General features: G+C 32.4%; 1 protein-coding gene and 1 pseudogene across 1 annotated transcript; both read left to right on the forward strand.

Annotated features, from left to right (window-relative positions):
• Positions 1 to 47: 47 nt before the first annotated feature.
• On the forward strand, positions 48 to 9,332 carry LOC102595044 (anthocyanidin 3-O-glucosyltransferase 2-like; annotated as a pseudogene).
• A 489-nt stretch (positions 9,333 to 9,821) lies between these two features.
• On the forward strand, positions 9,822 to 13,957 carry LOC102581138 (auxin-induced protein PCNT115-like). The gene is made up of 5 exons (XM_006358753.2): positions 9,822 to 10,156; positions 10,576 to 10,773; positions 12,085 to 12,257; positions 12,327 to 12,429; positions 13,253 to 13,957. The coding sequence occupies exons 1-5, from the start codon at positions 9,932 to 9,934 to the stop codon at positions 13,589 to 13,591; spliced, it is 1,038 nt and encodes a 345-aa protein (XP_006358815.1). The 5' UTR covers positions 9,822 to 9,931; the 3' UTR covers positions 13,592 to 13,957.
• The last annotated feature ends 321 nt before the right edge of the window (positions 13,958 to 14,278 follow it).

Here is a 14,278-nt window from a genome sequence, read left to right on the forward strand (position 1 = left end):
TTAAGCTAACAAGAAAAGATTAATATGAACATAATTAACTTGGAACAATGAGGAAATGTTTGTGTCATACTAGAGAACAAGATTGGTGGATGAATAATTATGGTTTAACCAAAGGACTGGATCTAAATCCTACAAAAAAGGCAATGGTAATTTTATTTAATGAATAATTTTGGGTTTATCATATTAATTTTTAGACAGCTAATACATTGTCAGGTTAATATGCATTCCCTTTGGCTTTCAAAGTCAATGGTTGCATTATTTAATGAAATAACATGGCTTATGCTATATGCAGAGAGACAACTAATTAATTGGAAGGTTGGTATCCATTCCCAATGATTAATCAAAGTGTGTGGAAGGAGAGGACAGTTGGCTACAGAGACAACTAATTAATTGACTACCTGAACTTTCACATTGTCCTTTATTAATCACATTGTCGTTCTAATTACTGCAAATAAATCAGTTCTACTTATTTAGTCTTATAATTCACACTGGTAAGTCATAGTTTGATGGATAAATTCAGAGACGTGCGCCACCATTGTCCTCCTGGAAAGCTGAGTAGGGGTTTGACAACAAGTCATGATATGTATTTGGCTTCATATGATGCTCAAACTCTCCAAAAAAATTGTTGTGCCCATGTCGGATCCTCCAAAAATGTAATATGTGGAAGTGACCACATTTTTGAAGAGCGTGAACAGCATAGATGCAAATTAGATTTCATACAGGAATACTCATCTTTCAATTCAACTTAGTATTCTCTGGAGGTGTTTTTTGTATTCAACCAGAAAAACAACTTGTGTACATATAAGGTGTAAGATGAAGGGATTATAGAAATTAACAACCACCTAATTAGAAAAACAGAAACGAAACAATGATTTTGACAGTGATACAGAAGGCAACAGTAAAAGATCATCTGATAAAAAGAGTTGATCAATCAAAACAAACTTAGCAATCGGTACTGGTGTTACAATATAAGAGGATGAGCATGTACGTTACAATAGACTCTCTGAGCTTTTGCTGCAGTTGTCAAATTCAAACAAATCCTCATGCTCAATTAAGCGAAAGCAAGCATTGAATTCCATTGTTGACAAGCACATACTTGATTCACAGCAGCCTTATATTGCTTCCCCCATAATCCTGTATTGAACCCAGGAGAAAAGCTCGGTATTTCAGAAAATTCAGACCGAAGGAGAAAATGGAAGAAACGACACCGTTAAATGTACCGAGGATAAAGCTAGGGTCACAAGGACTAGAAGTTTCCAGGATCGGGCTAGCTGTATGAGTATGTCCGGTAACTACGGCCCGCCCAAGCCCGAGCTTGAAATGATCAAGCTACTTCATCACGCTATTGATACTGGAGTGACCTTACTCGATACTTCTGATGTCTATGGACCTCTCACTAATGAAATCCTCATTGGTAAGGTGAAGATCCTTTTTTAAAACAAGTAATTAGTTGTACTTCTTGCTTACTTTGGTGTACCTGTCTGATCCTGTAGTGATTTTATTGTTCACTGCGAAAAAAATGAAATTTTATGATTAATTCTATGAATTTTCAGGTTTAATTGGAGTTAAAGTAGATATCTTTATCTTTTTTAAAGTGTAATGAAATCCATTTAATAATCCTCTACAAAAAAGTATGGAGTTTTTACCAAACGGGTGTCCTAGTGGTCGATGATGTGGGTCGAGAACCATGAGATTTCAGGTTCAAATGGTAGTGAAGGCAAAAATTAGGTGGATAGAGTTGTGGGTACCCCTTGGAATGACTTGGAATAGTTGAGGTTCATGCAAGCTAAGCTGGGACACTGCGGTAGTTAAATGAAAGTATGGACTTTTTGTATCTAAATAGTAACAAGTATATCCTTTCTAGATTCTTGATTTTAGATTTGAGTTCAAGATTAGCAGTTTTAGATTTTTTTTACCTTAGAGTCTGTAAAATATATTATTTTCTGCAATCTTGTAGTTAGAAATTAGTCATCAAAGCATAAAAAAGATATTAGTAATATATAGCCTTTGGTTATTTACAATATAGGTTGCTCTTCCTGCACTTGCTTGTTGAGAGTTGTCGATTTTTCAATGTTATCATATGGGTTAGAATTGTTTATGCTTAATGCGAATTCAAGTTGTACTTTTTCATCTGATACCATGGCCGCTAAACACTCTATAAAGTAGAGCATTTATCCTGTTCTTCTATATACTTGATTTACATAAAACTTGGAGTATCTCAAACTGATAAATCTTCCAGAGACTCGAATCTGTATCCTCGTAAATCTATGCTTTACATTTTGAACCTGAGTTTTACAGGTATATAATATGTTCATGTTAAACTACCTGATTTCATGTAGGCTATTAAAGGCATAAGAGAGAAATTACTAATAGCTACCAAGTTTGGAAATAGGGGCATTTGTGGTGAACCTGCATATGTAAGGGCTTGTTGGGAGGCCAGCTTGAAGAGACTGGATAATGACTGCATTGATACTCAGTTGCCAATTGAAGTCACGGTTCAACATCTTTGCTCCAAAAAATTATTTTTCCAGTGTACTTCCATCACTTTTAAGTTTTAAGAAGTAGTCATGTTGTATGATTTGTGTGTCTAATCAGGTGAATCCTATTTCATTGATCGTCGCATATAGAGCTTTTCCCCAAGTTTGCCATCCAAAAGCACTACTCATACTTGGTTTGATTGGTATATCAACCCATGTTTTATGTGACAAACCTTGTTAAGTCTATGCTACTCTTTTCATTTTTGCTTCTCGTTGTATTTATGCTTTTTTTTTTTATAGTCATTCTACGAACTTCTTCAATCTATGATAAACACTTTCATAACAAGTTATCTCTGAAATACTTATAATTGGAAATGATTTTCAAGACAACAGGTTATCCCAACATTTGTGAAGTTGATTTAGTGATGTCGTTTCATAAAATAGTTTCTCGCAATTAGGTTATTGTCTTGTCATTCAGATCCTCTGATTTATGCAATTATCTGAAGGTAGTAATTTCAATATTATCTATGTGATGCATAACTGCGGAATCTGCAGTATCATTACTCTATTTACCAAATTGTGCTGTATATGTTCTAACTAGTATCTGGAACGTGCGTTGCACGTTTATCCCTTATTAGTTTTATTAAAAAAAAGGGATAATGCATAAGTACCCCCCCAGCCTATGCCCGAAAATCCCAGAGACACACCTAACCTTTACTAAGGTCCTATTACCCCCCGAACTTAATTTATCTATAATATTCTACCCCTTTTCGGCCTACGTGGCACTATCTTGTGGGCCCAGTGCACGTTGACAAATTTTTCAAGGATAGTGCCACGTAGGCCAAAAAGGGGTAGAATATTATATATAAATTAAGTTCGGGGGGGTAATAGGACCTTAGTAAAGGTTAGGTGTGTCTCTGGGATTTTCGGGCATAGGCTGGGGGGTACTTATGCATTTTCCCTAAAAAAAATTATATTTATAAAGTTCAATTATAAAATAAGAAATGCAGAAATTAACAATTTTAATTCTGATTTAGTCTCTAATGATATGGATATGTCAATGAATAGCTAGTTTTTTCCAGAACAAACAACTCAGTTATTGAAGTAGTTTGCAATGAGTTTCTACTCGAAAAAATAATAAATAATACATGTAAAAGTCTTTGACGAAAGTAGCAAAGACATGAAGAAGAAATAAATTTAATTCTAGTTATTGCTGAAATCACAAATATAAAGAATATTTTTCATTTTTTCTGGTGCTTATATGAATTGCATTCTTTTTCTTTTTTTATATACAGTACTATTCTTTAAGGGTGTGTTTGGTATGAAGGAAAACATTTTTTCATGTTTGGTTGGATTAAATGTTTTGGAAAATGTTTTCCAAATCAACTCATTTTCCTCAAATTTAAGGAAAATGACTTCCCTTCAAAACTTAAGGAAAACATTTTTCAAAACTCTCTTCCAACTTCAAATTACAATTACTGTTTTGTTGAAAAAATCAATTTATTTTGTCCATACCCTCAAATCACTCCCCCAGCCACCCCCTCCCCCCCCCACAAGAAAAATAAAATAAAATCTAAAGATTGTTTTTAAATTCAATTTTTTTACCCCACCTTTACCCCATCCCCTCCCAAAAAAATATTTAAAATTATTTTTAAAAGATATTTCTAATTTCAATTTTTTATTTTTTTTACCCCCACCCACTACCCTCGCCCTAGTTATTGCTGAAATCACATATATTAAGAATATTTTTCATTTTTCCAGGTGCTTATATGAATTGCATTCTTTTTTTTTTATATATACAATACTATTCTTTAAGGGTGTGTTTGGTGTGAAGGAAAATGTTTTCCAATTTTTTCATGTTTGGTTGGATTAAATGTTTTGGAAAATGTTTTCTAAATCAACCCATTTTCCTCAAATTTAAGGAAAATGACTTTCCTTCAAAACTTAAGGAAAACATTTTCCAAAACTCTCTTCAAGACAACAGGTTATCCCAACATTTGTGAAGTTCCATCCCTAGTTGAGTAGTGTTAATTATTGTGTAGGGTTTTTATATTTTTAGTCTAATATACTACTAATTATATTAATATTTTTTATTTAATCTATTATATATGTATAACTAAAAATTAAAATAGTAAATTATTATATTCTTAATGGGTTATCGGTTAAGCCAATAACTCAATATTAAAAAACCAATAACGAACCGATAACCCGATAATTCTTTTTGTAAAATCATTAAATAACCGTTAACCCAATAACCCAATAACAATAAACCAATAACACTTTTTTCGGTTCGATTTATCGGTCGGTTCGGTTTTTGCACACCCCTAATAAATAGTTCTAATTTAAAGATAATCATTCTTTTTTCATATCAAGCACTATACTGCTAAACATACTAAGATTGAGGTTTAAACCACACCTACATATATTAAAACAAAAGATATACCTGGAAAAAAAAAGAATCTCTAGCATAATGAAAATGATTGGAAGATGGGAGAAAGAAAACTTATTGTATACCTTTATAGAGTTTTGTAATATAAAGAATATGAAAAGGTTGTGGGAGAAAATTATTAATGAAAAAAATTATATAAACATTGATCAACACTAACTAAGAAAAATATGATTAGAAACGTTTTTGGATTGTAATCAAGTAGATTATGACTGTCCATCTTCAATCTTTAAGTATTGAATTTAGTGTAAAGCATTAAATGCTGTTGGAATGAGTTTAACTGGAGAAACTAAAAGGATCAATAATTAAAGCTCAACAAAAAATAGAAAATTGTTTAGCATTTTCTAATTTAAAAAATTAGTGAAGGGCATTTTAGTAATTCAACTTTGAACTCAAAATCTTCCCACTTTTATTATAATATGATCAACTAGTTGTGTGATATGATAAAACATCAAAGAGAGAAAAAAACGAGAATGCAAATTGAAATGTGAATAATCTCTAGTGGTGAGTGTTCTCCTTTTCAATAAGTCTTACGCGATGAAAATTTAAATTAGTCAGATTATTTGGTATAGATACTAAATGAGACGAGAAAGATGAGATTGTACATCATGAGCTAGATCTAAGATTTAGGCAAGAAAAGAAAAGGCAATCTGTAAAAGAGAAAAGTGAATAATCTCTGCAATAACAAGCGTTTCCACCTTTATTAAGCAAATCAAAATTTTGAAGAATGTACCTATTATCACGAGATAGATCTAGAGGTTAGCCATCAGATCTCAACTCATTCCATAGAGTGTGGTAGGAATTAGGATAGATGATATCTAGCTATCAAATTATATCCTAAACAAAAATATTTAATTTGAGCGCTCTAGAGATGTATCTGAATTAATTGGATCAGTGAATTACAAATACATATGAAATGATTAAACAGAAAGAAAAAAAAATTCATCTAAATTTAACATACTTACAATGAGAAAAACTTGAAGATCACCTCCTCAATCTGCCAAAAGCCTCCCTAATAGAAGATATCACACATAATAATAGGAGTATTTAAATAAGAAAAAAATTTCATTGAGCATTTATTACTTAACAGATAGAGTCAATGAGAGAAGAATATTGACTAATGACTATATTAAAGAATTAATTAATCATGGATTAAGTTTAATTAAATTAGATTCTCTATTCATACAGTTGGTTATGATGTTGAGATAATTTTGTTATTAACAATTCTAGGTTTAGTACTGTTTAATAAATCATTATAATCTTTGACCATTTATCATCCCTTTCTCATCTGTAAATTTTTTATTTTTTATTTTGATGAAAAATAAATAAAAAGTGGTAAGTTAGTGTAAATGTAAAAGTTCATAATCATATATTGGAAAATTTAGCAGTCATTTGGTACTTGGTAGGTGTATATAGCAAGGAGGTCTGATACACAAATATATTATACGTGAGTAAGTTAGTTATACGAAAACGTTATATATTAAACACAAATATATTATATGTGAGTAAGTTAATTATACGAAAACGTTATATATTAATTTATGATGATAGGGTATATGAAATAATAATAAAAGACTAAATTTTTATTCCATTTAAAAAATAACCACATTTTATAAATTGTTAAAAATTATATAAACGAAAATTAAATTGTAAATGGTATTCCAATTATAGTTTATAAAATTGGGGCATCCAATATTAATAGGTGTACATCTAGTCAATTTTTCTATGACTACATAGTATTGTATAAAATTTCATGGAATTGTTATTTTCTCCATTGACTCATGACTAATTGTAATTGATATTCGAAATTCTTTTGATATGCTAAGTTGTTGATCAACTATAAGGTAGCAAAGGTCACTCTTAAAAGTGTAGTTTTATGATACGAAAATCGTTATCATATGACGGAGAATTCATATATCTAACATTTGAAAAACATGACTTTAGGGCAAAGATTACGCTAATTTATGCTACCGTATGGGCAGAGAAGGAGAGTTCATATAAATTTCTAATCAATAGAAATTTGTTGGAAATTTGACAAAAGGAAACTTCAAAAAGTACATTCATCTAGAATTTGGACAAGTCCTTTGTAAGAAAAGTAAAAAGTAAAATATTTGAACTTGTCAATTAATTAACTACAAAGACAACAGACTATTTTTCAACACATTATTGATTATCTTCATGTTTCAATTTAGAATCAAACCAGAAACCATTTTGTAGGTACTATAGTCAGACCTCCATCCTTTATAATAATATTTTACTATCATAACTATATTTTTGTGATAATCAATCTTTCATATTATATTATATATACTATATGTTATTATTACATATCAATTTGTTATACTAGTCAAAACCAATATCGAATCAAACAACATTGTTAAGAAAAGAGATTTTGACTATAGAATAAAAAAGGTCTACATGTTTTCTGGGTCAAAGATAACCTTAAATACTTGTCTTTCCAGGTGTAAAGAACACATTGTCATTTAGTACACATGCTAGTCGATAAATTCACGCTAAGTAAATTTATTCAAAGTAAAACATTATCTATTAATCAAATATTTTATATTTAGAGCTCGAACTCTACCCCTTTATTCCCTTCAAATTTCATATCTAGTCAAACACAATTTGACATCAAAGTAAGTAACGTAAAAAATCCTTTATCTCCATTTCTCATTATCATTTGTAAATTGAATTCCTTTACTTTATAACCATTTTATGGTTCATAATGAGTTTCCTCTCACATTCATACCATACCAATACAATGTCACTATCCAAAGACCTTTCTTACCTAAATACTTGCCTCAACGTTGTTTTTTGATGGAATTCGTCGATTTAAAGAGACTAAAGGAATTATTGTTAACACTTTTTTCGAGCTTGAATCGTTTTCTCTTCAGGCTCTTTGGGGTTCTAAGATGGTTCCAAAAATTTATCCAGTTGGTCCAGTGGTTAGTTTTGAAAAAAGTGGTCATTTTCGAAATAATTCATTGGAGATTGAAAGTATTATTAAGTGGTTAGATGATCAACATGATTCCTCAGTTGTATTTTTGTGTTTTGGTAGTATGGGAAGTTTTGAAGCAGAACAGATCAAAGAAATAGCAATTGCACTGGAGCATTGTGGTCACAGGTACTATTAGTTGTATTTTTTTTTACCCTCCTGTTTCAAGTTTCTTGTCTGGTTTACATGTAGCACATAGTTTTTTATGAAAATAGAAAAGATTTTTGAATCTTGTGGTCAGTCTGAAACGAAAGATAGGTAGAATATACCAAAATGTCTTTTAATTTTACAGTTTTAAACATGTCATATGGAAATTTAAAGTTAAAGAGTTGTCAAAAAAGAAAACAGAATAAAAAGAAAAATAAGACAAACAAATTTAAACGTCGGAGGGAATAACATAGTGTACATACATATAATGCATTTGGTAAAATGATAAAAGGTTTCTTTATTATTAACCAGAGATGTTGTGTTCGAGCCTTGTGAATGAACTCTCATAATTTACAACATTTATGATAATAAGGATTCATTAAGGGTTGTTTTCGTGATGCAAGTTTTTTTTTTTTTTTTTAATCTTGAAGTGGCTTGTTAATATATCTCTTTAAGGAAAGTTGTTTTCACCAATAATGTTCAAGACTCTCCAAATTAATATTATGTCGTGCGCACCTGTGTTGGATTCTCCAAAATTACTCTATTTTTGGAAAATCCAACACGTACATGTCGGCATTTTTGAAAAATCTGAGCAACATAATTTTTCACACCTCAAATATCCATTCCTAATTTTGTTTTATTGTTATTTTCAAATAGGTTCTTGTGGTCTTTAAGAAAATCTCCACCAAAGGGAAAAGTAGATATACCAACAAGTTACAACAACTATGAAGAAGTTTTGCCAAAAGGATTCTTAGAGAGAACAAAAGAAATAGGAAAAATAATAGGATGGGCACCACAAGTAACAATTTTATCTCATCCATCAATAGGAGGATTTGTGTCCCATTGTGGATGGAATTCAATACTAGAAAGTGTACATTTTGGTGTACCAATTGCAACTTGGCCACTCTATGCAGAACAACAAATGAATGCATTTTTGTTAGTGAAAGAATTAGGACTTGGTGAAGAGATAAAATTGGACTATGTTGTTGATTTTGAAGGAAAAAACAATCAAGTTGATATAGCAAGTGCTCAAGAAATTGAAAGTGGTTTATTAAAGTTGATGGTAAAAAGTGAAGAGAATGAAGTGAGGAAAAAATGAAGGAAATGAAGGAGAAGAGTAGAGTAGCTATGGAGGAAGGTGGATCATCTTATAACTCTCTTGGACTTCTTATTAAGGATGTAATCAGAAATATTTAATTTTCTTATAATATGAAGAAGCAAAAAGAAGAGAAGATATATGGTATTTGAGGAGATATGTAGTATCATGATTTATGGTCATTTTCTTAATATTTGTATACTTTTACTAATATTTATTGAATGTTTTCACTTTTCATTATAGTTTTATTTATTTATTTTGTATTTCTTTCAAACAATTTTCGTGATCCGAGTCTATCGGAAACATTCTTCTTACCTTAAAAAGATAGAGGAAAAGTCCGAGTATAATCCACCCTCCTTATAGACCTCACGTAATTTATTGATTATACTTGATATGTTATTATTATAGTCGATTCAAAGAGAATAAAGAGCACTGAATATTTGTGTTTAACTAAAATTTGAGTATACACGCATATCACTTTAACGCTAGTACAAATTAAGTATTTAAAAGTATATATAATATGTATAGAATATTTCACTCGATGAAGACAAAAATTTTTAATCATATTATGTATTATAATAATTCTATTTAAATTTAGCACAAAAAAAATAATTACTCTCACATGGAATGCTCCTTTTCAATTTTAATTCCAAAATATTCTTTTTTTTTCCAACTAACTCTAGCCAAATACTAGTCCAAACACCTACTGGTCAAACTTTGGTGAACGTATGCTCTGAGCTCACTGTTCAGACGGAGATTCGCCGGAGAAAATGGAAACGCCGGCGAGTGAAGTTCCGAGGGTCAAATTAGGCTCGCAAGGCCTAGAAGTTTCTAGAATCGGGCTGGGCTGTAGAGGCATGTCTCCCAATCATGGCCCGCCCAAGCCCGAGCCCGAAATGATCAAGCTCATTCAACACGCCATTGATCGCGGCGTCACCTTCCTCGATACCTCCGATCAATATGGACCCCACATCAATGAACTTCTCATCGGCAAGGTAAAATAAAATGTAAAAAATTACTGCTTTAATTTGTTGTACCTCCTTATTTGTTGTGTTGTACCTTGCTGCTTTCCAAGTTGTAATTACTCCCTTTGTCCCAATTTATATCAAAGGTTCGAAATATGATGGTTAAAACTTAATTTTAACAGTGAATTCGGCTATAAATTCTTCAAAATGTTTAAAATGAAAATTTACATATATGAAAACGACTATACAAGTCGATATGGCTAATGATTCGATATTTAAACAAAATTTATGAAATGGAGTCAAATGGATTATTTTTTTTGTTCTAGATATCAACAACAACATTTTCTAGAATTATTTGCATCTTATCAAATTACTTAAATGAAGTTTCCAATAGCATAGACACTAACTGAGGTACTTAAATATGTGCATTCTAAATTTTATTTGTTTAGGCAATCAAAGGAATGAGAGAAAAAGTACAAATAGCTTCCAAGTTTGGCATAAGTTTGATAGAAGGGAAAATGGACATTTGTGGTGATCCAGAGTATTTAAGAGCTTGTTGTGAAGCTAGCTTGAAGCGACTAGATATCGACTGCATTGATCTTTATTATGTTCATCGGATTGATATCCGAGTGCCTATTGAAATCACGGTTTGACATCTTACTCCTATTTTTTTTTCCATTTATTATATTTGAGGATTTCTGGCAAACTTGTTGTAGTACTATTCTGTTGCTATCTGTTGTTTACACTAGTATCTGTTGTTTCTTGTATTTCCGTTACTTCTTTTTCTAGACTACTATGAACTATTTTTCCTTGAGTTGAGGGTCTATCGATAACAACCTTTCTATCTCTACGAGGTAGGGGTAAGGTCTGCGTATACACTATCCTCACTCAGACTCCACTTTGTGGGACAACACTAGGTATGTTGTTGTTGATTTCTAACGAATTGTTGGATTGTGTGGTTTGTGTAAAGAGGTAACAGTAACCAGTTAATCACTTGGATAAAAGCAGATTTCACTGGATATAGCTCGGCTAGAAACCGCAAAAATCTTCTAGTCTTTTAAAAAAAGAAATTGATTTAATCAACTGTGTGGGAAATGGTCCCGAGCTATTTTACTTGAATCCGCTTTTATATTGCCAAACTGACATATTCATGAAGATCTTCTGATGCACTATATTTTTCGGAATCTTCAAAAGTGTTGATGGAGATGAGTGCGTGTAGGATCCTTCAAAGGCAGTACTTTGGCAGAGTCCGATCAACATATCTGATGTGTTGTTTGTCAATCCATAAGATAGAGTCAGAGACGGAAGAATGTTCTACTGACAGTAGAGAAAAAAGGGGTGTACAAAAAGGTTGAATTGAATCTTATGCTATGTGAGAAATGTTATGTGTTTCTCTCGAATTCTCGGAGGATAGGCCAATACTTTGAAATTTTTATGTTGATAAAGTTTACTTAGTAAAAGAAACACTCATCTATGCTTACTGTAATTTCGTAGTTGCTCCAACTATGAAATAATTTTTCTTTATGTCACATTTATACACTCTACACTGTCACCGACAAAATGCTTTATGATGAAATCACAAACAAAGGTCAGCTGAGACCTGTACAGAAATAATCATGGAGATCAGGATTCTAAAAAAGGTTGAATTTTTTGTGTAGCATTCAGTGTGAGATTTCTTGACAATTGACATTTTAAGGAGAAGAAGCAGCATCACTGTTAGCTACTACTACCGTTTTTGAAAGCATCACCAAGTCAAAATTAATCATCTTTTGTTATAAACAAGTAGTATAAAAGAGATAAAATGTCCAGTGGATGAAAGAATGTCAATAAAGACGATACTCCTGTCAGATAGAAAATCAACATTTTGAGGCTTAATGTAACAATATAATCGGGCATTTTGTTTATTGTGGTTATTGTTATTGTTTTGTTGTTATGATACTGTGTGGCATAGTGTGTAGATGGGAGAACTGAAGAAACTGGTTGAAGAGGGTAAAATCAAATACATAGGTTTATCCGAGGCTTGTGCAACAACAATCAGAAGGGCACACGCGGTGCATCCAATAACAGCTGTTCAGATGGAGTGGTCTTTGTGGACCAGAGATCTGGAGGAAGAAATAGTTCCAACTTGCAGGTAATGTGTCTCTTAGAGTTCACTCTTTCAGTTAATATGAAGGTTCTTCTGAGTAAATGCCTTTTCCAGAGAATTAGGAATTGGAATTGTTCCGTATAGTCCTCTTGGACGAGGATTCTTCTCAGCAGGTCCAGAGTTGATTGAGAGCTTGGCCGAGGGCGACTTCCGCAAGGTTGGTCTAGTTAATTGCACTGTCTTCGATCTTGCGTGATTTTCATTTGCATTTAGCCATTTACCTCAATTAGCTGCATATCATAGGCATCATTTTCCTTTTAAACCAAAATTCTGTAACATGTGTCATTGGCTTTTTGTGAAACCCTCCAAGCCTCTCCTTGGGAGAGTTCAATGTTAGCATCAACGTTGTGACTTTCCTACTCTGAACCAATGGCTTGCTGATTAACTGAGCTCGACCAATCTACCAGTATTGATCTTGATGAGATTTTGTCAGTATTGATGAATTAAGGTTACGAAACACATGCTCCCTTTTGAATAAGGCGATCTGAATACAAGATCAACGAGTCTTAACTTCTAGTGCAAATTCGGACATCAAAGAAGAACACTCTTTATAAATTAAAATGCTTAGAGAGTACAAAAAAGGTACTCCTATCCCACAACGAATGGCGGATCACAGTGTCATGATCAATGCATCCAAATTTTTGGTATATCTGAATTATAGAAATTTTACTAGAAATCACAATATTTATAACTAGAATGATACAAAAGTAGAGTTGTTTAAACGAAGTTGTCATCAAAGAAAAAACTGTTTTGACTCATTGGTACTGGGTAACTCTATCCATCAAGGCATAGACAGATAGAAAGAAATCACCTAGTGTTTTTTATTTGAACTTGAACCTCACGGTTCTCAATCCAGTTTGCCAACTCATCCTTGTCGCTCGAAATCTCTTCTGATACAGCATGTTATGATTAACGTATAAAACAATACATATGATCGGTATGGTTGATGTATGTTTCTTTTATCATTTGTTTTTTTCCAGAATATACCAAGGTTCAAGCCTGAAAATTTTGAGCAGAACAAGCAAATATACGAGCAAGTCAAGGAAACAGCATCAAGAAAGGGATGCACCACATCACAACTTGCATTGGCTTGGATTCTTCACAAAGGAGATGACATATGCCCCATACCCGGTACCACCAAGATTGACAACCTCAACGAAAATATTGAAGCCATATCTGTAAACCTGACAACTGATGAAATGAAGCAGTTAGAGTCCTGTGCTGCTGAAGATATGGTTAAAGGTGAAAGGCACGCATTCATGTGGGCAACTTGGATAAATTCGGAGACTCCACCATTGTCCTCCTGGATAGATGAATAATGGATACTTTCTCGTCTTGCTTTGGAAGAAGCCCCGTTAAAGCCCAAGTCTAATTCGAAGTAAAGGCTGAACCCGGGCTAATGGCAGTTCAGCATTACTTTCTAGCAGGTTAAATAGAGACTAGGATTTACAAATCTACAATGTTCTGGACAAATGTATAAACACAGTGTGCACACAATGTAGTTTGCTAGTAGTCTGAAGTTCTTTCGCTAGTGCATACCTTTATATCCAAGTTTTACCTGTATTTGTGATGAAAATTTATTGTTATCCCCTGTGTACCTTTGATCCTTTGAGCGATAGAGCCCTTCCACACAAGACTCCTGAATCACTCCAAGTCTCGATTTTTCAATGTTATCATATGGTTTAGAATTGTTTATGCTTAATGCATATTCAAGTTGTACTTTTTCATCTGATACCATGGCCGCTAAACACTCTATAAAGTAGATCATTTATACGGTTCTTCTCTATACTTGATTTACATAAAACTTGGAGTATCTCAAACTGATAAATATTTCAGAGATTCAAATCTGCATCATCGTAAATCTATGCTTTACATTTTCTACCTAAGTTTTATAGATATGTATAAGTTCATGTTAAAGTACCTAATTTGATGTAGGCTATCAAAGGAATAAGAGAGAAAGTACAAATAGCTATCAAGTTGTTATCCAAAAGTACTACTTGGTGACA

This window comes from Solanum tuberosum, unplaced genomic scaffold, assembly GCF_000226075.1.
Source record: "Solanum tuberosum cultivar DM 1-3 516 R44 unplaced genomic scaffold, SolTub_3.0 scf00280, whole genome shotgun sequence".
Taxonomy (NCBI): Eukaryota; Viridiplantae; Streptophyta; class Magnoliopsida; order Solanales; family Solanaceae; genus Solanum; species Solanum tuberosum.